The sequence below is a fragment of the Salmo salar genome, chromosome 29 (genome assembly GCF_965601325.2).
Source record: "Salmo salar chromosome 29, fSalSal1, whole genome shotgun sequence".
Lineage (NCBI taxonomy): Eukaryota > Metazoa > Chordata > Actinopteri > Salmoniformes > Salmonidae > Salmo > Salmo salar.
The window spans coordinates 44,576,491-44,602,956 of NC_138319.1; the positions used below are offsets into that span (position 1 = coordinate 44,576,491).

The 26,466-nt window shown below is 44.3% G+C and overlaps 1 protein-coding gene and 1 non-coding gene across 3 annotated transcripts in view; both read left to right on the forward strand.

The window, feature by feature from the left end:
• Positions 1-26,466, forward strand: part of smpx (small muscle protein X-linked) — a 45,286-nt gene that overhangs the window by 15,146 nt on the left and 3,674 nt on the right. For both annotated transcript variants that reach the window (XM_014181868.3, XM_014181867.3), the window contains exons 2-3: positions 11,782-11,843; positions 24,939-25,025. In XM_014181868.3, the coding sequence (XP_014037343.1) occupies positions 11,808-11,843; positions 24,939-25,025 (123 nt within the window). In that variant the 5' untranslated portion in view covers positions 11,782-11,807. The remainder of the gene's footprint in view (positions 1-11,781; positions 11,844-24,938; positions 25,026-26,466) is intronic.
• trnaa-ugc (transfer RNA alanine (anticodon UGC)) lies at positions 2,710-2,785 on the forward strand. The gene has a single exon. It is a non-coding gene; the product is annotated as a tRNA-Ala (tRNA).

The following is a 26,466-nucleotide window of genomic DNA, read 5'->3' on the forward strand; positions in this document are numbered from 1 at the left end:
TACCATGTATCTTTCACTATAGAATACCATGTATCTTTCACTGTAGAATACCATGTATCTTTCACTATAGAATACCATGTATCTTTCACCATAGAATACCATGTATCTTTCACCATAGAATACCATGTATCTTTCACCATAGAATACCATGTATCTTTCACTATAGAATACCATGTATCTTTCACCATAGAATACCATGTATCTTTCACTATAGAATACCATGTATCTTTCACTATAGAATACCATGTATCTTTCACTATAGAATACCATGTATCTTTCACTATAGAATACCATGTATCTTTCACCATAGAATACCATGTATCTTTCACCATAGAATACCATGTATCTTTCACTATAGAATACCATGTATCTTTCACCATAGAATACTGCTATAATCAGTTCTAAATCATTTTATGAACTTTAAATCACTTTTAGTAGCTACTAAAGTTTGAAAAAACTACCTATTTTATATGATCAATATAACTCTGTCATAGCTCTAACTCGCACACAAAAAACACACAACACTTTCTCTCAACCACACACACACACACACACACACACCACACACACACACACACACACACACACACACACACACACACACACACAGAGAGAGAGAGAGATTACCATTGTTACAAAGCTGCATCTGTTTTTAATGTGGATTTAATGTAGCATGATATTTTGAAAAATGGACCGTGTGATGTGGATCTGGTATGTGTGTGTGTGAGGGATAAGTGGGGTGTTAGGGGGCAGCTGTCCTGTCCTCCCCACTCAAGGCTCTCTGTCTGGGTATATAAAGTATATCTACGTCCTGGAGTGTGTGTGTTAGAGCAGCAAAGCCCCATGTTGTGTAAACAACACCCTGGTTACGGTAACCAAGGCCTGCTGGGCTAAATATATCGAACCCTTTACCTTGAGCGAGAGACAGATAGAGAGACAGAGAGAGTAATACTGGCTAGCTAGTTAACAGACTATTGAGATAGAATAGCTTCAACGCTAGGTAACAGGCATAGCCCACAGGTTAGCCAGCTAGTCATTGTGATAGCATAGCCCACATGTTAGCTTAGTCATTGTGATAGCCCACAGGTCAGCTGGCTTGTCATTCTGATAGCATATCCCACAGGTTAGCCAGCTAGTCATTAGGATAGCATAGCCCACAGTTTAGTTTAGTCATTGTGATAGCATAGCCCACAGGTTTGCTTAGTCATCGAGCTAGCACAGCCCACAGGTTAGCTAGCTAGTCATTGAGACAACTTAGAACACAGGTTAGCCAGCTAGCGATTGTGATAGCATAGCCCACAGGTTAGCCGGCAAGACATTGTGATAGCATAAATGGGAAAGGGGGATACCTATACATATCTCTGCTTAGCCAGCTAGCACTCAACAACTCTAGAGATTATATGAAGTAGTTGACTGAGGGTTGAATGTGTTTCAAACAACAGTCGAGACAACAGACCAGACAACCAGACCAGACAACAGACCAGGGCCCGGTTGAATAAAGCATCTTGCTTCCATTAAAGATTTACCTTAAAGGATAATTTCCTCTTCCCTGGGGGAATTGTTTAAGAGTGTTGCATACTGGCATGTAGGGGGCAGCAGGTAGCCTAGCAGGTTAGAGAGGTGAGCCAGCAACTGGAGGGTTGCCAGTTTGAATTCAGGGTCCGACGGGAAAAATCTGACGGTAAATGAGCTGGCAACCAGAGGGTTGCTGGTGTCAAATTCTAGAGGCCATTGCCTGCCGTTGTGCCCTTGAGCAAAGCGCTTAACCCAGGGCCATCCCACCCATTAGGCAGGATTAGGCGGCCTCTTAGAGCAGCATATTGATGAGGGAGGTATTTTCAGGGATAAACTGACCAACAACACAAAAAAGTCACATAATTCTGCCCCAAAACAATGATAACTTCTCTCAGCAAGTGGCATATGGGCTATTAAGGTGAACATGATAAGCAGTACCCACTTTGCCAAGGGCAGAGACACAAAATATGTATCGTGTCCATGCCCAGTGATCCTCTCCATGGTCCTGTTGAAGAGACACAGCCCTGTAGTCATCTAACATTAATCATGTAGCCTGTATGGAAGAAAGAGTATATTGCCTCTGTGGACTTTTCTGTAGCCTACAGGGTGACCAAATTTATGACAATCTCATGAGACACACACTCACCAAGATGGCTCTGATAGACTTCGCAGCTCTGTTTCTAGCTGCTAAGTAACTTTGCACTATTTGTACAGTATATTCGCTGTATTTTTTTCAGTGCTTTTTCTTACATTATTAGCCCAGAATGTTTTTTACGTTATTATATACAGCCGGAAATAACTTTTGGATATTAGAGCGATGGTAACTCACCAGCATTCCGACCAGAAATACGACTCACGAATTGAATCCAACGCTTCCGAGTATATTACTCTATAATGTTCAGTCCCTGGACAATAAAGTAGACCACCTCAGGGCGAAGATCTCCTTCCAGAGAGACATCAGGGACTTTAACATACTCTGTTTCACGGAATCATGGCTCTCTCCAGCTATACTGTCCCGTCCAAACAGCCAGCTGGGTTCTCAGTACATCGTGCAGACAGGAAAAAAGAACTTTCTGGGAAAAAGATAGGCGGACATGTTTCATGATTAACTACTCATGTTGTGATTGTGGGAACTCAAGTCCTTTTGTTCACCCAACCTAGAATGCCTCACCATCAAATGTGAGGCAAATGTGGGGTCCCGTGTGGCTCAGTTGGTAGAGCATGGTGTTTGCAACGCCAGGGTTGTGGGTTCGATTCCCACGTGGGACCAGTACGGAGAAAAAGAAAAAGAAAAAAATGTATGAAATGTATGCATTCACTACTGTAAGTCGCTCTGGATAAGAGTGTCTGCTAAATGACTAAAATGTAAAATGTCGGCCGTATTATCTCCCAAGAGAATGCTCTTCGGTTATTGTCATAGCCATGTATATCCCCCCTCAAGCCGATACCACGACGGCCCTCAAGGAACTACACTGGACTTGTTTCAAACTGGAAAATGCATATTCTGAGGCTGCATTTAGCAGGGGGACTTTAACAAAGCAAATCTGAAGAAAACACTACCAAAGTTCAATCAACACATTGCCTGTAGTACTCACACTTTAAAAACTCTCAACCGTTGATACTCACCCTTCTGGGATGTCTACAAGGCCCTCCCCGCACTCCCTTCAGCAAATCAGATCACAACTCCATTCTGCTCCTCCCTTCCTATAGGCAGAAACTCAAACAGGAAGTACCCATGCTAAGGTCTATTCAATGCTGGACTGACCAATCGGAATCCATGCTTCAGATTGTTTTGATCACGTGGACAGGGATATGTTCCAGGTTGCCTCTGAGAATAACATTGACGTATACACTGACACTGTGACTGAGTTCATCAAGAAGTGTATAGGGGATGGTGTTCCCACTGTGATGATTAAATCCTACCAAAACCAAAAACCGTGGACAGATGGAAGCATTCGCGCAAAACTGAATGCTCGAACCACCACATTTAACCATGGCAAGGTGATTGAGAATATGGTTTAATACAAACAGTGCAGTTATGCCCTCTGTAATGCAATCAAACAAGCAAAAGGTCAGGACAGAGACAAGGCGGAGTCGCAATTCAGTGTCTCAGACACGAGACGTATGTGGCAGGGACTCCAGACAATCACGGATTACAAAGGGAAAACCAGCCATGTTGTGAACACCGACATCTTACTACCGGACAAGCTAAACAACTTATTCGCCCACTTTGAGAATAGCACAGTGGCCAACGTGAGACATTTAAGTGTGTTAACCCTCGCAAGGCTGCCGGTCCAGACGGCACCCCTAGCCGTGTCCTCAGAACATGGCAGACCAGCTTCCTGGAGAGTTTACGGACATATTCAATCTCTCCCTATCCCAGTCTGCTGTCCCCACTTGCTTCAAGATTCCTGTTCCTAAGAAAGCAAAGGTAACTGAACAAAATGACTAATAGCGTGTAGCACTCCTGTCATCATGAAGTGCTTTGCGAGGCTAGTTATGGATCATATCACCTCCACCTTACCTGACACCCTAGACCCACTGAAATTTGCATACCACCCCAATCGATCCATGGACAATGCAATCACCATCGCACTGCACAAGATAAATATCTATGTAAGAATGCTGTTCATTGACTACAGCTCAGCCTTCAACACCATAGTACCCTCCAAGCTCATCATTAAGCTCGGGGCCCTGGGTCTGAACCCCACTCATTGCAACTGGGTCCTGTACTTCTGACGCGCTGCCCCCAGGTGGTGAAGGTAGGAAACAATGCCTCCACTACACTGATCATCAACACAGGGGCCCCACAAGGGTGCGTGCTCAGCCCTCTCATGTACTCCCTATTCACTCATGACTGCATGGCCATGCACGCCTTCAACTCAATCATCAAGATTGCAGATGATACAACAGTGGTAGGCCTGATTACCAACAATGCCGAAATAGCCTACAGGGAGGAGGTGAGGGCCCTGGCGAAGTGGTGCAGGGAAAATAATTTCTGCAAAACGAAGGAGCTGATCGTTGACTTCAGGAGACGGCAGAGGGAGAACCCTCCCATCCACATCAACGGAGCTGCAGTGGAGAAGGTGAAAAGCTTCAAGTTCCTCGGTGTACACATCACCAACAATCTGAAATGGTCCATCCACACAGACAGTGTGGTGAAGAAGACGCAACAGCGCCTCTTCAAACTCAGGAGGCTGAAGAAATTTGGTTTGGCCCCTAAGACCCTCACAAACTTTTACAGATGCACGATTGACAGCATCCTGTCGGGCTGTATCACTGCCTGGTACGGCAGCTGCACCATCTGCAACCACAGGGCTCTCCAGAGGGTGGTGCGGTATGCACAACGCATCACTGGGGGCACACTGCCTGCTCTCCAGGACATCACAGGAAGGCCAAAAAAATCATCAAGGACATCACCCACCCAAGCCACAGCCTGTTCACCCCGTTATCATCCAGAAGGCGAGGTCAGTACAGGTGAATCAAAGCTGGGATCGAGAGACTGAAAAACAGCCTCTATCTCAAGGCCATCAGACTGTTAAATAGCCATCACTAGCCAACCTCCTACCCAGTACCCTCCCCGACTACCACCTGGTTACTCAACCCTGCACCTTAGAATCTGCTGACCTATGACCATAGACATCGGACACTGGTCACTTTAATAATGTTTACATACTGTTGTACTCATTTCATATGTATATACCGTAAATTCCGGACTATAAGCCGCAACTTTTTTCCCAGGCTTTGAACCTCGCGGCTTAAACAATGACGCGGCAAATATATGGATTTTTCCCGCTTTCACATTTTTTTTCTCCAAAAAAACACATTCTGTGACGTGCTCAGGCATGAAGCTTTCATTAGACCAATGAAATTGCCGAACGGGTTAAGGTCAAACAACTTTTTTGTTTACTGTTTAGATTAAATCGAGCGCTCTCAAACTTCCCATCATTCTGATTACGGTAGTCATTTTGTCACCCTCATCATGGCAAAGACACAGAGAAATGCATATGATGCAGCTTTCAAGTTGAAGGCGATTGATCTGGCTGTTGGGAAAGGAAATAGAGCTGCTGCACGGGAGCTTGGTCTTACTGAGTCGATGATAAGACGTTGGAAACAGCAGCGTGAGGAATTGACTCAGTGCAAAAAGACAACTAAAGCTTACTGCAAATATTTTTTGTTGTTGTTACAAGCCGTGTTTCATTAAAGCCTATTTATTTTTGTTACAAGCCGTGTTTCGTTAAAGCCTATTTATTTTTGTTACAAGCCGTGTTTCGTTAAAGCCTGTGTAAAGTTAATTTGTTTCAATGTACCAGTAGGCACCTGCGGCTTATAGACATGTGCAGCTTATTTATGTTCAAAATAAAAAAAAAAATTAAATTCAGTGGGTGCGGCTTATATTCAGGTGCGCTTAATAGTCCGGAAATTACGGTACTGTATTCTAGTCAAGGCCATCCTATTTAACTATTGCTGTACATATACCATCACATATATATACTATTCTATCCTACGTATTCTATAGATATACTAAATATTATATCCACATACTGTCCATGTCTATACATCCCATCACATATATGTTTTACTTGCTATATTGTATTTACTTTGCCACCATGGCCTTTTTTGCCTTTACCTCCCTTATCTCACTGCATTTGCTCACATTGTATATAGACTTATTTTCTACTGTATTATTGACTGTATGTTTGTTTTATTCCATGTGTAACTCTGTGTTGTTGTATGTGTCGAACTGCTTTGCTTTATCTTGGCCAAGTCGCAATTGTAAATGAGAACTTGTTCTCAACTTGCCTACCTGGTTAAATAAAGGTGAAATAAAAAAAAATAAAAAAAAATAAAAAATATATATATATATATATATATTTATTTAATTTTGTATAGTATATAATATATTTATACTCTATTTACAAGTGAGTGCTACACGCTATTAGTCATTTTGTTCAGTCATCCTAATATTTATATATTTCTTAATTCCATTCATTCACTTTTAGATTTGTGTGTGTTGTTGTGAATTGTTAGTTATTACTGCACAGTTGGAGCTAGGAACATAAGCATTTCATTACTCCCGCAATAACATCTGCTAAATATGTGTATGTGACCAATAACATGTGATTTAATTCGATTTTTTTTTACATCACGCTTGATTTCGATCAAATAGCCTAAATGGCACCCTATCAAATCAGAATACTCTTCGATGTGAATATGAATGAACAAACCCTAAAAATAGGAAAGGTAAAAGTAAAATGGACAACAGCCTATGGAATCAAATTAGGCTACTCACAACTGCTGTCCGGGAGTTTCACTCAGTGGGCTGTAGTGTCAATATAATTAGTCATTTAAAATCTGTATTTGTCCATTTCTGAGCTGATCGTGGTGAAGAAGAACATGCGAACTGTATTTTCCAAGAAAATGCGATGCCTGACAACATGGGTAGCTGATTGAGTTTCAAGCTTGGAGAAGCTTATGTACAATTTATCCTACCATTTCTACCAAAAGTCGACGAATGCGAGAGCACCAGCCTCTGCCATATGGCCAAATTGATTCACCGTGAGTCATTGCGATAAAGAAATGAGCACATGGAACGTGGAGATCAGACACAGCAGTAGGCCTATAAATCAAATCAAAGTGTATTGGTCCCATACACAGATTTGCTGATGTTATCACAGGTGCAGCGAAATGCTTGTGCAGCAATAATACATAGAAAGCAATACAAAACAATACACACATAATCCAAAAGTAAAAAGAAAGAAATTAATAAATATCAGAACGTGCAATGTCAGAGTCCGGAATATAATATACACTCAGTGGCCAGTTTATTAGGTACGCCACCCCAGACAGGCATTGAGGCATTCAGTTACTGTTCCATTGGACGTTAGAATGGGCAAAAAGAGTGATCTAAGCGATTTGGAGCGTGGTATGATTGTCGGTGCCAGGCGCGCCAGTTCCAGTATCTCAGAAACGTCCGGCCTCCTGGGCTTTTCATGCACGACAGTGCATTGTTTCTACAACTTGATTAGAGTCCACCTGTGGTAAATTCAAGGTCCCCAAGAACACAGTGTCCTTCATTATTCTTAAATGGAAGAGGTTTTGGAACCACCAAGACTCTACCTAGCGCTGGTTGCCAAGCTGAACTGAGCAATCGGGGGAGAAGGGTCTTGGTCAGGGAGGTGACCAAGAACCGATGGTCACTCAGACAGAGCTCTAGAGTTCCTCTGTGGAGATGGGAGAACCTTCCAGAAGGACAACCATCTCTGCAGCACTCCACCAATCAGGCCTTTATGGTAGATTGGCCAGATGGAAGCCACTACTCAGTAAAAGGCACATGACAGCTTTCTTGGAGTTTGCCAAAAGGCACCTAAATACTCGAAGACCATGAGAAACAAGATTCTCTGGTCTGATGAAACCAAGATTGAACTCTTTGGCCTGAATGCCAAGCGTCACGTCTGGAGGAAACCTGACACCATCCGTACGGTGAAGTATGGTGGTGGCAGCATCATGCTGTGTGGATGTTTTTCAGCTGCAGGGACTGGGAGACTAGTCAGGATCAATGGAAAGATGAATGAAGCAAAGTACAGTGAGATCTGTGATGAAAACCTATTCCAGAGCCCTAAGGACCTCAGACTAGGGTGAAGCTTCACCTTCTAACAGGACATCAACCCTAAGGTCGCAGCCAAGACAATGCAGGAGTGGCTTCAGGACAAGTCTCTGAATGTCCTTGAGTGGCCCAGCCAGAGCCCGGACTTGAGCCAGAGCCCAGACTTGAAGCCGATCTAACATCTCTGAAGAGACCTGAAATTACCTGACAGAGCTTAAGAGGATCTGCAGAGAAGAATGAGAGAAACTTCCCAAATACAGGCGTGTCAAGCTTGTAGCGTCATACCCAAGAAGACTCAAGGCTGTAATTGTTGCCTAAGGTGCTTCAACAAAGTACTGAGTAAAGGGTCTGAATACTTACGTAAAGGTGATATTTAAGTTTTTTATTTGTAATACATTTGCTGCAATTTCTAAAAACATATTTTTGCTTTGTCGTTATGGGGTATTGATTGTAGATTGATGAGGGAAAGAAATTATGTAATCTATTTCAGAATAAGGATGTAACGTAAAAACAATGTGGAAAAGGTCAAGGGGTATGAATACCTTCCAAATGCACTGTAGATAATAAACAAAAGTGAAATAAACTATACAAAATGAACATTAAACATTAGACTCACAAATGTTCCAAAGGAATAGAAACATTTAAAATGTCATATTATGGCTACAAACAGTGTTTTAACGATGTGCAAATAGTTAATTAAAGTACAAAAGGGAAAATAAATAAACATAAATATGTGCTATGTACAATGGTGTTTGTTCTTCACTGGTTGCCCTTTTGTTGTGGCAGCTGGTCACAAATATTGCTGTTCGGATGGCACACTGTGGTATTTCACCCAATAGATATGGGAGTTTATCAAAATTGGATTTGTTTTCGAAATTCTATGTAGGCCTATGTAATCTAAGGGAAATATGTCTCTCTAATATGGTCATACATTTGGCAGGAGGTTAGGTAGTGCAGCTTAGTTTCCACATCATTTTGTGGGCATTGTGCACATAGCCTGTCTTCTCTTGAGATCCAGGTCTGATGCTCTCAATAGCAAGGCTAAGCTCACTGAGTCTGTACATAGTCAAAGCTTTCCTTAAGTTTAGGATTAGACACAGTGGTCAGGTATTCTGCCACTATGTACTCTCTGTTTAGGGCCAAATAGCATTCTAGTTTGCTCAGATTATTTGTTAATTCTTTCCAATGTGTCAAGTAATTATCTTTTTGTTTTCTCATGATTTGGTTGTGTCTAATTGTGTTGCTGTCCTGGGGCTCTGTGAGGTCTGTTTGTGTTAATGAACAGAACCCCAGGACCAGCTTGCTTAGGGTCCTCTTTTCCGGGTAATGTCTCTGTAGGTGATGGCTTTGTTATGGAAGGTTTGGGAATCGCTTCCATTTAGGTGGTTGTAGAATTTCGATTTTGACAGTTAGCAAGTATTGCTGTAATTTTGCTCTGCATGCATTATTTGGGGTTTTACGTTGTACACAGAGGATTTTTTTGCAGAATTCTGTATGCAGATTCTCAATTTGGTGTTTGTCCCATTTAGTGAATTATTGTTTGGTGAGCGGACCCCAGACCTCACAACCATAAAGGGCAATGGGTTCTATAACTGATTCAAGTAAGTTTAGCATAGATCCTAATTGGTATGTCAAATTTTATGTTCCTTTTGATGGCGTAGAAGGCCCTTCTTGCCTTGTCTCTCAGATCGTTCACAGCTTTGTGGAAGTTACCTGTGGCGCTGATGTTTAGGTTGAGGAATGTATAGTTTTTTGTGTGCTTTAGGGCAACTGTGTCTACATGGAATTTGTATTTGTTGTCCTGGTAACTGGACTTTACTTGGAACACCATTATTTTTGTCTTACTGAGATTTACTCTCAGGACCCAGGGTCTGTCAGGGCCCAGGTCTGTCAGGGCCCAGGTCTGACAGATTCTGTGCAGAAGGTCTAGGTGCTGCTGTAGGCCCTCCTTGGTTGGAGATAGAAGCACCAGATCATCAGCAAACAGTAGATATTTGATATTTGATTTTAGTAGACACTTGCAAGTTCCACGCATATGATGAAGCAGCATCACAGGCAGCCCAGATCTTTATTCCATTGGGTTTAGACGGTATGTTCTGCCTGAAGGGACAGCGGCCCCTAAATGGCATAAGCTGCTCATCAACAGTAACGTTGGGCCCAGGGTTGTAAAACAGGGGAAGGTTTAATCCAGGGAAGCGGATAATCCTGAAAATAATGTGGAAGTTTCCCGGAGACATTGTTGCACAGAAAAGTTCTCTGCCAGTTTCTGCATCCCACAGGGATTCTGTGGATTCCCCATTTGATCTGAAAACACCAGCAATGATAAGAACCCCAAAGTATGCATGTAAGTGAGTTTGGTCCATCTCCTTCCATCTCTCTCCAAAAACACGCCTTCCCTCCAAAATAATGCAGTCCAGAATGATTTTCTGGATAGTGTCTGGGATGAACATTTCAAAAGAAGACTTTATGTCCTGCACATGAGTACCTGGCATTTGCTTCAGCCCTGGTTGCATCCTTATCACATTGGCAACTGAGGGGTGGCTCATTCCTTGGGCAAGAAGACCATTACATTTCAAAATGTTTTGACATCCATAATTCTCCTCCTGCAGGCAGATGATGAGCTGGTTGCTGAAGGGCTGGTCCTGGGGCTGGCTGAGGGTCGACCTCATCCTCTTCTTCCAACTCACTGTCAGACTCCGAATTGACATAGACATGATCCTCATATTCTGAAAATTCTTCATCCTCCTTCCACTCTGACTTTTCTCTCTGCATATTTATTTTCTAAGGCCCTCTAAGCAGAGATCATTTTTTGCCGTACTGATTGATTGTGATAAGGAGCCACACATGCAAAGCTATTTATTTGTTGTGTCCCTCCCCCAATTTGCACCTGGCAGGGGTAGAGTGGGAAAATACAGAATTTTTTACAATGTATCGAAATAATGTGTTGCAATAACATTTTGCAGGTTCCCGCAAGACATTGTGTAGTTTCACACACTACAAAGTGTAAAAGGTGCAAGAAAAGAGGGAGAAAGGCACACTGGCAGTAGATTCTATGGATTCTTCTCTCTCCCCCCTCTCTCTCTCTCCCTCCCTCTCTGTCCACTCCCTCCCCCTCCCTCTCCCTCTCCCACTCTCTCTAACTTTCTCTCTCTCCCTCTATCCCTCCCCCACGCTCTCTCCCCCTCGCTATCTCTCCTCTCTTTCTTCTCTCTCTCTCTCCCCCTCTATCTATACTCCCTCTGTCTGTTAAATTATTCAGAGTTTTGTACCTGCCTCTCTCTTTGGGAGTCGCCAGGCAACTGAAAGACTATCCCAGGCCCCTGAAACCACATGACAGCAATGCCCCCCCCCCCCCCACCCTCAACACACACACACACACAGACACACACAGACACACACACACACACACACACACACACACACACACACACACACACACACACACACACACACACACACACACAGACACACACAGACACACACACACACACACACACACACACACACACACACACACACACACACACACACACACACACACACACACACACAGTCTCTCCCCAGTCTTGTCTGGTCTAATCTCATCAGTTTGATCTGAGCCAGTCTCTCTCACCTGTCTGACTCTAACCCTAACCCTCAATGCTTTGTATTTCCTGCAGGATAGTTGACTGACTGAACGAGCAGCATGTCTAAACCATCGTCCAACGTCAAAGCCCTGCAGGTAGGAGTGTGTGAGTGTGTGTGTGTGTGTGTGTGTGTGTGTGTGTGTGTTGGTTTATTTCTCTCAATAAAATATAGAACTGTTTTGAATCCATCTACAGTAGTTATTTTGTTTAAAATATAAATGACACGACAGAGAGACCTCCGCACTACAACCTGTAGCTCTCCCACTGGTCTAGTGTAGTTGCGGGTTAGAGATACAACCTGTAGCTCTCCCACTGGTCTAGTGTAGTTACAGCTGGGTTAGAGATACAACCTGTAGCTCTCCCACTGGTCTAGTGTAGTTATAGATACAACCTGTAGCTCTCCCACTGGTCTAGTGTAGTTATAGATACAACCTGTAGCTCTCCCACTGGTCTAGTGTAGTTAGAGATACAACCTGTAGCTCTCCCACTGGTCTAGTGTAGTTAGAGATACAACCTGTAGCTCTCCCACTGGTCTAGTGTAGTTAGAGATACAACCTGTAGCTCTCCCACTGGTCTAGTGTAGTTAGAGATACAACCTGTAGCTCTCCCACTGGTCTAGTGTGGTTAGAGATACAACCTGTAGCTCTCCCACTGGTCTAGTGTAGTTATAGCTGGGTTAGAGATTCAACCTGTAGCTCTCCCACTGGTCTAGTGTAGTTAGAGATACAACCTGTAGCTCTCCCACTGGTCTAGTGTAGTTATAGCAGGGTTAGAGATACAACCTGTAGCTCTCCCACTGGTCTAGTGTAGTTATAGCTGGGTTAGAGGTTCAACCTGTAGCTCTCCCACTGGTCTAGTGTAGTTATAGCTGGGTTAGAGATACAACCTGTAGCTCTCCCACTGGTCTAGTGTAGTTATAGCTGGGTTAGAGATACAACCTGTAGCTCTCCCACTGGTCTAGTGTGGTTAGAGATACAACCTGTAGCTCTCCCACTGGTCTAGTGTAGTTATAGCTGGGTTAGAGATACAACCTGTAGCTCTCCCACTGGTCTAGTGTAGTTAGAGATACAACCTGTAGCTCTCCCACTGGTCTAGTGTAGTTATAGCTGGGTTAGAGGTTCAACCTGTAGCTCTCCCACTGGTCTAGTGTGGTTAGAGATACAACCTGTAGCTCTCCCACTGGTCTAGTGTAGTTATAGCTGGGTTAGAGATTCAACCTGTAGCTCTCCCACTGGTCTAGTGTAGTTAGAGGTTCAACCTGTAGCTCTCCCACTGGTCTAGTGTAGTTATAGCTGGGTTAGAGATTCAACCTGTAGCTCTCCCACTGGTCTAGTGTAGTTAGAGATACAACCTGTAGCTCTCCCACTGGTCTAGTGTAGTTAGAGATACAACCTGTAGCTCTCCCACTGGTCTAGTGTAGTTAGAGGTTCAACCTGTAGCTCTCCCACTGGTCTAGTGTAGTTATAGCTGGGTTAGAGATTCAACCTGTAGCTCTCCCACTGGTCTAGTGTAGTTAGAGATACAACCTGTAGCTCTCCCACTGGTCTAGTGTGGTTAGAGGTTCAACCTGTAGCTCTCCCACTGGTCTAGTGTAGTTATAGCTGGGTTAGAGGTTCAACCTGTAGCTCTCCCACTGGTCTAGTGTAGTTAGAGATACAACCTGTAGCTCTCCCACTGGTCTAGTGTAGTTAGAGATACAACCTGTAGCTCTCCCACTGGTCTAGTGTAGTTAGAGGTTCAACCTGTAGCTCTCCCACTGGTCTAGTGTAGTTATAGCTGGGTTAGAGATACAACCTGTAGCTCTCCCACTGGTCTAATGTAGTTAGAGGTTCAACCTGTAGCTCTCCCACTGGTCTAGTGTAGTTAGAGATACAACCTGTAGCTCTCCCACTGGTCTAGTGTAGTTATAGCTGGGTTAGAGATACAACCTGTAGCTCTCCCACTGGTCTAGTGTAGTTACAGCTGGGTTAGAGATTCAACCTGTAGCTCTCCCACTGGTCTAGTGTAGTTAGAGGTTCAACCTGTAGCTCTCCCACTGGTCTAGTGTAGTTATAGCTGGGTTAGAGGTTCAACCTGTAGCTCTCCCACTGGTCTAGTGTAGTTATAGCTGGGTTAGAGATACAACCTGTAGCTCTCCCACTGGTCTAGTGTAGTTAGAGATACAACCTGTAGCTCTCCCACTGGTCTAGTGTAGTTAGAGATTCAACCTGTAGCTCTCCCACTGGTCTAGTGTAGTTAGAGGTTCAACCTGTAGCTCTCCCACTGGTCTAGTGTAGTTAGAGATACAACCTGTAGCTCTCCCACTGGTCTAGTGTAGTTATAGCTGGGTTAGAGATACAACCTGTAGCTCTCCCACTGGTCTAATGTAGTTAGAGGTTCAACCTGTAGCTCTCCCACTGGTCTAGTGTAGTTATAGCTGGGTTAGAGATACAACCTGTAGCTCTCCCACTGGTCTAGTGTAGTTAGAGGTTCAACCTGTAGCTCTCCCACTGGTCTAGTGTAGTTATAGCTGGGTTAGAGATACAACCTGTAGCTCTCCCACTGGTCTAATGTAGTTAGAGGTTCAACCTGTAGCTCTCCCACTGGTCTAGTGTAGTTAGAGATACAACCTGTAGCTCTCCCACTGGTCTAGTGTAGTTATAGCTGGGTTAGAGATACAACCTGTAGCTCTCCCACTGGTCTAGTGTAGTTAGAGATACAACCTGTAGCTCTCCCACTGGTCTAGTGTAGTTATAGATACAACCTGTAGCTCTCCCACTGGTCTAGTGTAGTTATAGCTGGGTTAGAGATACAACCTGTAGCTCTCCCACTGGTCTAGTGTAGTTACAGCTGGGTTAGAGATTCAACCTGTAGCTCTCCCACTGGTCTAGTGTAGTTAGAGGTTCAACCTGTAGCTCTCCCACTGGTCTAGTGTAGTTATAGCTGGGTTAGAGGTTCAACCTGTAGCTCTCCCACTGGTCTAGTGTAGTTATAGCTGGGTTAGAGATTCAACCTGTAGCTCTCCCACTGGTCTAGTGTAGTTAGAGGTTCAACCTGTAGCTCTCCCACTGGTCTAGTGTAGTTAGAGATACAACCTGTAGCTCTCCCACTGGTCTAGTGTAGTTATAGCTGGGTTAGAGATTCAACCTGTAGCTCTCCCACTGGTCTAGTGTAGTTAGAGATACAACCTGTAGCTCTCCCACTGGTCTAGTGTGGTTAGAGGTTCAACCTGTAGCTCTCCCACTGGTCTAGTGTAGTTATAGCTGGGTTAGAGGTTCAACCTGTAGCTCTCCCACTGGTCTAGTGTAGTTAGAGATACAACCTGTAGCTCTCCCACTGGTCTAGTGTAGTTAGAGATACAACCTGTAGCTCTCCCACTGGTCTAGTGTAGTTAGAGATACAACCTGTAGCTCTCCCACTGGTCTAGTGTAGTTAGAGATACAACCTGTAGCTCTCCCACTGGTCTAGTGTAGTTAGAGGTTCAACCTGTAGCTCTCCCACTGGTCTAGTGTAGTTATAGCTGGGTTAGAGATACAACCTGTAGCTCTCCCACTGGTCTAATGTAGTTAGAGGTTCAACCTGTAGCTCTCCCACTGGTCTAGTGTAGTTAGAGATACAACCTGTAGCTCTCCCACTGGTCTAGTGTAGTTATAGCTGGGTTAGAGATACAACCTGTAGCTCTCCCACTGGTCTAGTGTAGTTACAGCTGGGTTAGAGATTCAACCTGTAGCTCTCCCACTGGTCTAGTGTAGTTAGAGGTTCAACCTGTAGCTCTCCCACTGGTCTAGTGTAGTTATAGCTGGGTTAGAGGTTCAACCTGTAGCTCTCCCACTGGTCTAGTGTAGTTATAGCTGGGTTAGAGATACAACCTGTAGCTCTCCCACTGGTCTAGTGTAGTTAGAGATACAACCTGTAGCTCTCCCACTGGTCTAGTGTAGTTAGAGATTCAACCTGTAGCTCTCCCACTGGTCTAGTGTAGTTAGAGGTTCAACCTGTAGCTCTCCCACTGGTCTAGTGTAGTTAGAGATACAACCTGTAGCTCTCCCACTGGTCTAGTGTAGTTATAGCTGGGTTAGAGATACAACCTGTAGCTCTCCCACTGGTCTAATGTAGTTAGAGGTTCAACCTGTAGCTCTCCCACTGGTCTAGTGTAGTTATAGCTGGGTTAGAGATACAACCTGTAGCTCTCCCACTGGTCTAGTGTAGTTAGAGGTTCAACCTGTAGCTCTCCCACTGGTCTAGTGTAGTTATAGCTGGGTTAGAGATACAACCTGTAGCTCTCCCACTGGTCTAATGTAGTTAGAGGTTCAACCTGTAGCTCTCCCACTGGTCTAGTGTAGTTAGAGATACAACCTGTAGCTCTCCCACTGGTCTAGTGTAGTTATAGCTGGGTTAGAGATACAACCTGTAGCTCTCCCACTGGTCTAGTGTAGTTAGAGATACAACCTGTAGCTCTCCCACTGGTCTAGTGTAGTTATAGATACAACCTGTAGCTCTCCCACTGGTCTAGTGTAGTTATAGATACAACCTGTAGCTCTCCCACTGGTCTAGTGTAGTTAGAGATACAACCTGTAGCTCTCCCACTGGTCTAGTGTAGTTATAGATACAACCTGTAGCTCTCCCACTGGTCTAGTGTAGTTACAGCTGGGTTAGAGATTCAACCTGTAGCTCTCCCACTGGTCTAGTGTAGTTAGAGGTTCAACCTGTAGCTCTCCCACTGGTCTAGTGTAGTTATAGCTGGGTTAGAGGTTCAACCTGTAGCTCTCCCACTGGTCTAGTGTAGTTATAGCTGGGTTAGAGATTCAACCTGTAGCTCTCCCACTGGTCTAGTGTAGTTAGAGGTTCAACCTGTAGCTCTCCCACTGGTCTAGTGTAGTTAGAGATACAACCTGTAGCTCTCCCACTGGTCTAGTGTAGTTATAGCTGGGTTAGAGATACAACCTGTAGCTCTCCCACTGGTCTAATGTAGTTAGAGGTTCAACCTGTAGCTCTCCCACTGGTCTAGTGTAGTTATAGCTGGGTTAGAGATACAACCTGTAGCTCTCCCACTGGTCTAGTGTAGTTACAGGTTCAACCTGTAGCTCTCCCACTGGTCTAGTGTAGTTATAGCTGGGTTACAGGTTCAACCTGTAGCTCTCCCACTGGTCTAGTGTAGTTATAGCTGGGTTAGAGGTTCAACCTGTAGCTCTCCCACTGGTCTAGTGTAGTTAGAGGTTCAACCGGTAGCTCTCCCACTGGTCTAGTGTAGTTATAGCTGGGTTAGAGGTTCAACCTGTAGCTCTCCCACTGGTCTAGTGTAGTTATAGCTGGGTTAGAGATACAACCTGTAGCTCTCCCACTGGTCTAGTGTAGTTATAGCTGGGTTAGAGATACAACCTGTAGCTCTCCCACTGGTCTAGTGTAGTTACAGCTGGGTTAGAGATTCAACCTGTAGCTCTCCCACTGGTCTAGTGTAGTTACAGCTGGTTAGAGGTTCAACCTGTAGCTCTCCCACTGGTCTAGTGTAGTTATAGCTGGGTTAGAGGTTCAACCTGTAGCTCTCCCACTGGTCTACTGTAGTTAGAGGTTCAACCTGTAGCTCTCCCACTGGTCTAGTGTAGTTATAGCTGGGTTAGAGGTTCAACCTGTAGCTCTCCCACTGGTCTAGTGTAGTTAGAGATTCAACCTGTAGCTCTCCCACTGGTCTAGTGTAGTTATAGCTGGGTTAGAGGTTCAACCTGTAGCTCTCCCACTGGTCTAGTGTAGTTATAGCTGGGTTAGAGGTTCAACCTGTAGCTCTCCCACTGGTCTAGTGTAGTTAGAGATACAACCTGTAGCTCTCCCACTGGTCTAGTGTAGTTAGAGATTCAACCTGTAGCTCTCCCACTGGTCTAGTGTAGTTAGAGATACAACCTGTAGCTCTCCCACTGGTCTAGTGTAGTTAGAGATACAACCTGTAGCTCTCCCACTGGTCTAGTGTAGTTATAGCTGGGTTAGAGATTCAACTTGTAGCTCTCCCACTGGTCTAGTGTAGTTATAGCTGGGTTAGAGATACAACCTGTAGCTCTCCCACTGGTCTAGTGTAGTTATAGCTGGGTTAGAGATACAACCTGTAGCTCTCCCACTGGTCTAGTGTAGTTAGAGGTTCAACCTGTAGCTCTCCCACTGGTCTAGTGTAGTTAGAGGTTCAACCTGTAGCTCTCCCACCTGGTCTAGTGTAGTTATAGCTGGGTTAGAGGTTCAACCTGTAGCTCTCCCACTGGTCTAGTGTAGTTAGAGATACAACCGGTAGCTCTCCCACTGGTCTAGTGTAGTTAGAGATACAACCTGTAGCTCTCCCACTGGTCTAGTGTAGTTACAGCTGGGTTAGAGATACAACCTGTAGCTCTCCCACTGGTCTAGTGTGGTTACAGCTGGGTTAGAGATTCAACCTGTAGCTCTCCCACTGGTCTAGTATAGTTACAGGTTCAACCTGTAGCTCTCCCACTGGTCTAGTGTAGTTAGAGATACAACCTGTAGCTCTCCCACTGGTCTAGTGTGGTTAGAGATTCAACCTGTAGCTCTCCCACTGGTCTAGTGTAGTTAGAGATACAACCTGTAGCTCTCCCACTGGTCTAGTGTAGTTATAGCTGGGTTAGAGATTCAACCTGCAGCTCTCCCACTGGTCTAGTGTAGTTAGAGATACAACCTGTAGCTCTCCCACTGGTCTAGTGTAGTTAGAGATACAACCTGTAGCTCTCCCACTGGTCTAGTGTAGTTAGAGATACAACCTGTAGCTCTCCCACTGGTCTAGTGTGGTTAGAGATTCAACCTGTAGCTCTCCCACTGGTCTAGTGTAGTTAGAGGTTCAACCTGCAGCTCTCCCACTGGTCTAGTGTAGTTATAGCTGGGTTAGAGATTCAACCTGCAGCTCTCCCACTGGTCTAGTGTAGTTAGAGATACAACCTGTAGCTCTCCCACTGGTCTAGTGTGGTTAGAGATACAACCTGTAGCTCTCCCACTGGTCACAGACATCAGTTCAACATTTAGCTTTGATTTACATTCGGTTGAGTTGTCAACAAACGTGAATTCAATGTGAAATCAACCAAAAATGTCCCCATGTCATTGGATTTAGGTGACAAAAATAGTAAATGTCCTTACGTTGATGACTTTTTTCAAATCCAAATAGTTTTCCACAATGATTCATCAACATCACATTAGATTTTTTGTTTGAAATAACTTGGAAAGCTATCCAGGACTAGGTCCAGAACTAAAGACAATAACTCTGTAGCTTTGTAGCTCTGTAGCTTTCCAGGACCAGGATTAGATATAAAGCTTGTAGCTGTCCAGGACCAGGACTGGATCTAAAGCCTGTAGCTCTGTAGCTGTCCAGGACCAGGACTGGATCTAAAGCCTGTAGCTCTGTAGCTGTCCAGGACCAGGACTGGATCTAAAGCCTGTAGCTCTGTAGCTGTCCAGGACCAGGACTGGATCTAAAGCCTGTAGCTCTGTAGCTGTCCAGGACCAGGACTGGATCTAAAGCCTGTAGCTCTGTAGCTGTCCAGGACCAGGACTGGATCTAAAGCCTGTAGCTCTGTAGCTGTCCAGGACCAGGACTGGATCTAAAGCCTGTAGCTCTGTAGCTGTCCAGGACCAGGACTGGATCTAAAGCCTGTAGCTCTGTAGCTGTCCAGGACCAGGACTGGATCTAAAGCCTGTAGCTCTGTAGCTGTCCAGGACCAGGACTGGATCTAAAGCCTGTAGCTCTGTAGCTGTCCAGGACCAGGACTGGATCTAAAGCCTGTAGTTCTGTAGTTCTCCAGGACCAGGACTACAACTAAAGCCTGTAGTTCTGTAGTTCTCCAGGACCAGGACTACAACTAAAGCCTGTAGTTATGTAGTTCTCCAGGACCAGGACTACAACTAAAGCCTGTAGTTCTGTAGTTCTCCAGGACCAGGACTACAACTAAAGCCTGTAGTTATGTAGTTCTCCAGGACCAGGACTACAACTAAAGCCTGTAGTTCTGTAGTTCTCCAGGACCAGGACTACAACTAAAGCCTGTAGTTATGTAGTTCTCCAGGACCAGGACTACAACTAAAGCCTGTAGTTCTGTAGTTCTCCAGGACCAGGGTCAGATCTAAAGCCTGTAGTTCTGTAGCTCTCCAGGACCAGGACTGGAACTAAAGCCTGTAGCTCTATATTTCTTCTGGACCGGGACTAGAACTAAAGCCTGTAGCTCCATAGCCCTCCAGGACCAGGATTAAAGCCTGTAGCTCTATAGCTCTCCACAACCAGGGCTAGTGTAGGGTTAGAACTAAAACCTGTAGCTCTTCAGGACCAGCACTAGAACTAAAACCTGTAGCTCTCCAGGACCAGCACTAGAACTAAAACCTGTAGCTCTCCAGGACCAGTACTAGCACTAAAACCTGTAGCTCTGTAGCTCTCCAGATCAGTACTAGAACTAAAACCTGTAGCTCTCCAGGACCAGCACTAGAACTAAAACCTGTAGCTCTGTAGCTCTCCAGTACCAGGACTAGCACTAAAACCTGTAGCTCTGTAGCTCTCCAGATCAGTACTAGAACTAAAACCTGTAGCTCTCCAGGACCAGCACTAGAACTAAAACCTGTAGCTCTGTAGCTCTCCAGGATCAGGACTAGCACTAAAACCTGTAGCTCTGTAGCTCTCCAGATCAGTACTAGAACTAAAACCTGTAGCTCTGTAGCTCTCCAGGACCAGCACTAGAACTAAAACCTGTAGCTCTGTAGCTCTCCAGGATCAGGACTAGCACTAAAACCTGTAGCTCTGTAGCTCTCCAGATCAGTACTAGAACTAAAACCTGTAGCTCTCCAGGACCAGCACTAGAACTAAAACCTGTAGCTCTGTAGCTCTCCAGTACCAGGACTAGCACTAAAACCTGTAGCTCTCCAGTACCAGGACTAGCACTAAAACCTGTAGCTCTGTAGCTCTCCAGGACCCAGTCTCATGCAGGATTTAAACTAAAGCCTGTAGCTTTGTAGCTGTCCAGGAACAGAGTTGGTGCAGGGTTAGACCAAAGATTCCCATTGGAGAGAAGGGAGCCAGCCAGGCAGAGACAGCAAGGGCAGTTCGTCGCTCCAGTGCCTTACCTTTCACCATCACACCCCTGGGACAGACTACACTCAATCATAGGACATACTGAAGAGATGAGTCTTCAATAAAGACTCCGATTCTGAGTCTCTCACATGGATAGGCAGACGATTCCATACAAATGTAGCTCTATATGAGAAAGCCCTGCCTCCAGCTGTTTGCTTAGAAATTCTAGGGACAATAAGGAGGCTTGCGTCTTGTGACCATAACGTACGTGTAGGTACAGTATGTACAACAGGACCAAATCAGAGAGATAAGTACGAGAAAGTCCATGTAATGCTTTGTAGGTTAGCAGTATAACCTTGAAATCAGCCCTAGCCTTAACAGGAAGTCAGTGTAGATTGGCTAGCACTGGAGCAATATCATACATTTTTCAGGTTCTAGTCAAGATTCTAGCAGCCATATTTAGCACTAACTGAAGTTGATTTAGTGCTTTATCCGGGTAGCCAGAGAGTAGTCCATTGCAGTGGTCTAATCTAGAAGTGATAATAGCGTGGATTAGCTTTTCTGATTCATTTTTTGACAAAACGTTTAAGATTTTTGCAAGGTTAAGAAAATGGAAAAAAGCTGTTCATCAAAATAGAGATTAGGGTCCAAAGTAACGCAGTCCTTCAGAGTTTTATTTGTCACGACTGTACAACCATCAAGATGAATTGTCAGATCCAACAACAGATCTCGTTATTTCTATGGACCTAGAACTAGCATCTCTGCCACCATCCACTTCCTTATGACTGACACACAGACTTCCAGGGTAGGCAATTTTAGGGTTTTACCATGTTTCTTCAAAATGTGCAGCTGTGTGTCATCTGCATAGCAATGAAAGTTGACATTGTGTTTCCGAATGACATTACCAAGAGGTAGAATATATAGTGAAAACAATAGTGGTCCTAAAACGAAACCTTGAGGAACACTGAAACTTACAATTTATTTTTCAGAGGACAAACCCTCCACAGAGACAAACTGATATAAGATAAGATTTAAACCGGGCCAGAACTTGTCCATGTATGTAACGATGTGCGCTGAGAGTCGGGAACCAAGTTCAGGGAGTGAGTGTTTTAATAAATAAACACAACATAATACAAATTAAGAAACACAGACAACGCACAGACATGGAGCAGAAACAATGACGACTAGGGAAGGAACCAAAGGGAGTGACATATAAAGGGCAGGTAATCAAGGAGGTGATGGAGTCCAGGTGAGTGTCATCATATGCTGATGCACGTAATGATGTAGACAGGTGTGCGCCATAACGAGCAGCCTGGTGACCTGGAGGCCGGAGAGGGAGCCCACGTGACAGTGTCGACCAATTATGATTTCCAATCTCTCCAAAAGAATGTGGTGATCGATGGTGTCAAAAGTGTCACTAAGATCTAGGAGCACGAGGACAGATGCAGAGCCTTGGTCTGACGCCATTAAAAGGTTATTTACCACCTTCACGAGTGCAGTCAGTACTATGATGGGGTCATAAAATGTACTGGAGTGTTTCATATACGTTATTTGTCTTCAGGAAGGCAGTAAGTTGCTGCAACAGCTTTTTCTAAAATGTTTAAGGGGGATGGGTGATTAGATATAGGCCGGTCAAGGTTTGGCTTTTTCAGGAGAGGCTTTATTACTGCCACTTTTAGTGAGTTTGGTGCACATCCAGAGGATAGAGAGCTGTTTATTATGTTCAACATAGGAGGGCCTAGCAAAGGAGGTAGCTCTTTCAGTAGTTATGTTGGAATTGGGTCCAGTAAGCAGCTGGTTTAGAGGCCATGACTATTTGGTGAATGTGTCGAGAGAGCATAAAAGACTTGAGTGTCTCTATTGATCCTAGGTCCTGGCAGTTCTATGCACTCAGGATAACTACGTTTTGGAGGAATACGCAGATTCAACGAAGAGTCCATAGTTTGCTTTCTGATGATCATGATCTTTTCATCAAAGAAGATCATCAATTCATCACTGCTGAAGTGAAGGCCATCCTCACTTGGGGAATGCTGCTTTTTAGTTAGCTTTGTGACAGTATCAAAAATATGTAAATGTTTGATTGTTTTTATTCTCCTCAATTAGGTTGAAAAAGTAGGCTGATCAAGCAGCTGTGAGGGCTTCTGGATATTGCACGGTATTGTCATTCCAAGCTAGTCGGAAAACTTCCAGTTTGGTGGAGCGCCATTTCCGTTCCAATTGATATACGCAAAACAACGTCTGATTCAAAACGTTGAATTTTTCTATTTACATTTTTAAACAAAATTCTTGCAACCAATAGAATGTTATATATATGGAGGATAGAACCATCCCAGCTCTGCAGATTTTGCTGTGAAGAGACCGAGTCATTAGATCATTTGTTTTGGTACTATCCATATGTAGCTTGTTTTTGGTCGCAGGTCCAGGAATGGTTGAAGAATAGCAACATTTACCTGGAGCTAACCCTGCAGATAGCACTACTGGGTGATTTGAAAAGGCATAGTCAATTGATCAATAATATAATAATACTTTAAGCAAAAATGTTTCTCTTTAATTTACAATCTCTAGAAACTATGAGAATAGAAAGGTTCAGAACTTTTGTGAAACATCACAGGAATTTTTATTTTATTTTAGCTCCTTGGTTAGGTGGTAACTGTACTCCGACATCCTTGGGTAGGTGGAGGGAGTCTTTAGGTTGAATCCTTGGTTGGGGTCTGAGCAGATGATTTGTTGCAATTGAAAATATAATAAGATGGTGGTGCGATAGTCCAGGATTATGAGGAAAAACATTTAGATCCACAATATTTAACCCATGGGACAGATCCAGGGTATGACTCGGCACTGCGTTGGTCGGGTGACATGTTGAACAAAACCCACTGAGTCGATGATGGCTCCGAAAGCCTTTTGGACTGGGTCTGTTGAGTTTTCTATGTGAATATTGAAGTCATAAAAAAATGTGAATATTATCTGCCATGACTACAAGGTCTGATAGGAATTCAGGGAACTCAGTGAGGAACGCTGTAAACGGCCCAGGAGGCCTGTAAACAGTAGCTATAAAAAGTGATTGAGTAGGCTGCATAGATTTCATGACTAGCAGCTAAAAAGACGAAAACCCAGTCATTTTGTAAATTGTTTTATTTGCTGTCATAAATGTTAGCAACACCTCTGCCTTTGCAGGATGCACAGGAGATATGGTCACTAATGTAACCAGGAGGAGAGGCCTAATTTAACACAGTAAATTCATCAGGCTTGAGCCTAGATTACCACAATCTATTTCAATAATGGCAGGAATGGAGGAGGTCTTTATTCCAGTGAGATTGTTAAGGCGAACACCGCCATGTTTAGTTTTGCCCGACATAGATCGAGGCACAGGCACGGTCTCAATGGGGAAAGCTGAGCTGACTACACTGACTGTGCTAGTGGCGGACTCCAATAAGCTGGCAGGCTGGCTAACAGCCTGCTGCCTGGCCTGCACCCTATCTCATCTTGGAGCTAGGGGAGTAGGAGCCCTGTCTATGTTCATAGATAAGATGAGACAATACAGACACTCATAATATGTTAAGCACACCGGTGTGTGTGTGTGTGTGTGTGTGTGTGTGTGTGTGTGTGTGTGTGTGTGTGTGTGTGTGTGTGTGTGTGTGTGTGTGTGTGTGTGTGTGTGTGTGTGTGTGTGTGTGTGTGTGTGTGTGTGTGTTTCATTTCCATACTCTTAATAGAACAGGACCAAACCAGGATGTAGTGTCTGTAACCAAAGCAGATGGTTTTGTGGCAAGACAGACACCAGGTTCACACACACATCAGTCAATACACACAATACTCAGGGATCTATAAGTATATAACTTGCAAAGAGTCTAGAGCAGGTTTACACCAATCCAATGCTCTTAAATGTGTGCTGAGGAGTGAACGAATGCTGAGGAGTGAACGAATGCTGAGGAGTGAACGAATGCTGAGGAGTGAACGAATGCTGAGGAGTGAACGAATGCTGAGGAGTGAACGAACGCTGAGGAGTGAACGAACGCTGAGGAGTGAACGAACGCTGAGGAGTGAACGAATGCTGAGGAGTGAACGAATGCTGAGGAGTGAACGAATGCATTTCAGGAGAAAGGACAGAGAATTAGAACGCTGTACATGTGGCCTGTTGAGGGTTGAGTGTGTCTGATTGGTTGTTGCTCCTGTCCATCAGGCAAATCTAAATATTCCGATGGGAGCGCTGCGTCCAGGTGCGGGACATCCTGTCAAGAGGAGAGAGGAGACTGTAGACACAGAGGAGGTCAGACACACACACACACAAACACACACACACACACACACACACACACACACACACACACACACACACACACACACACACACACACACACACACACACACACACACACACACACACACACACAAACAAACACACTAATATGGCTTGAGAACATACAGTTGAAGTCGGAAGTTTACATACACTTAGGTTAGAGTCATCAAAACTCGTTTTTCAACCACTCCACAAATTTCTTTTTAACAAACTATTGTTTTGGCAAGTCGGTTAGGACATCTACTTTGTTCATGACACAAGTACTTTTTCCAACAATTATTTACAAACAGATTATTTAACTTCTGACTCACTGCATCACAATTCCAGGAGGTCAGAAGTTTACATACACTGTTGATGTGCCTTTAAACAGCTTGGAAAATTCCAGCAAATGATGTCATGGCTTTAGAAGCTTCTGATTGGCTAAATGACATGATTTGAGTCAATTGGGGGTGTACCTGTGGATGTATTTCAAGGCCTACCTTCAAACTCAGTGCCTCTTTGCTTGACATCACGGGAAAATCAAAAGAAATCAGCCCCCCAAAAATTGTAGACCTCCATAAGTCTGGTTCATCCTTGGAAGCAATTTCCAAACGCCTGAAGGTACCACGTTCATCTGTACAAACAATAGTATGCAAGTATAAACATCATGGGACCACGCAGCTGTCATACCGCTCAGGAAGGAGACGCGTTCTGTCTCCTAGAGATGAACGTACTTTGGTGCGAAAAGTGCAAATCAATCCCAGAACAACAGCAAAGGACCTTGTGAAGATGCTGGAGTAAACGGGTACAAAAGTATCTATAGCCACAGTAAAACGAGTCCTATATCGACATAACCTGAAAGGCCGCTCACCAAGGAAGAACCCAGTGCTCCAAAACTGCCATAAAAAAGCAAGACTACGGTTTGCAACTGCACATGGAGAAATATCCTCTGGTCTGATGAAACAAAAATAGAACTGTTTGGCCATAATGACCATCGTTATGTTTGGAGGAAAAAGGGGGACGCTTGCAAGCCGAAGAACACCATCCCAACCGTGAAGCACGGGGGTGGCAGCATCATGTTGTGGGGGTGCTTTGCTGCAGGGAGGGACTGGTGCACTTCACAAAATAGATGGCATCATGAGGATGGAAAATTATGTGGATATTTTGAAGCAACATCTCAAGACATCAGTCAGGAAGTTAAAGCTTGGTCGCAAATGTGTCTTCCTAATGGACAATGACCCCAAGCATACTTCCAAAGTTGTGGAAAAATGGCTTAAGGACAACAAAGTCAAGGTATTGGAGTGGCCATCACAAAGCCCTGACCTCAATCCTATAGAAAATGTGTGGGCAGAACTGAAAAAGTGTGTGCGAGCAAGGAGGCCTACAAACCTGACTCAGTTACACCAGCTCTGTCAGGTGCAATGGGCCAAAA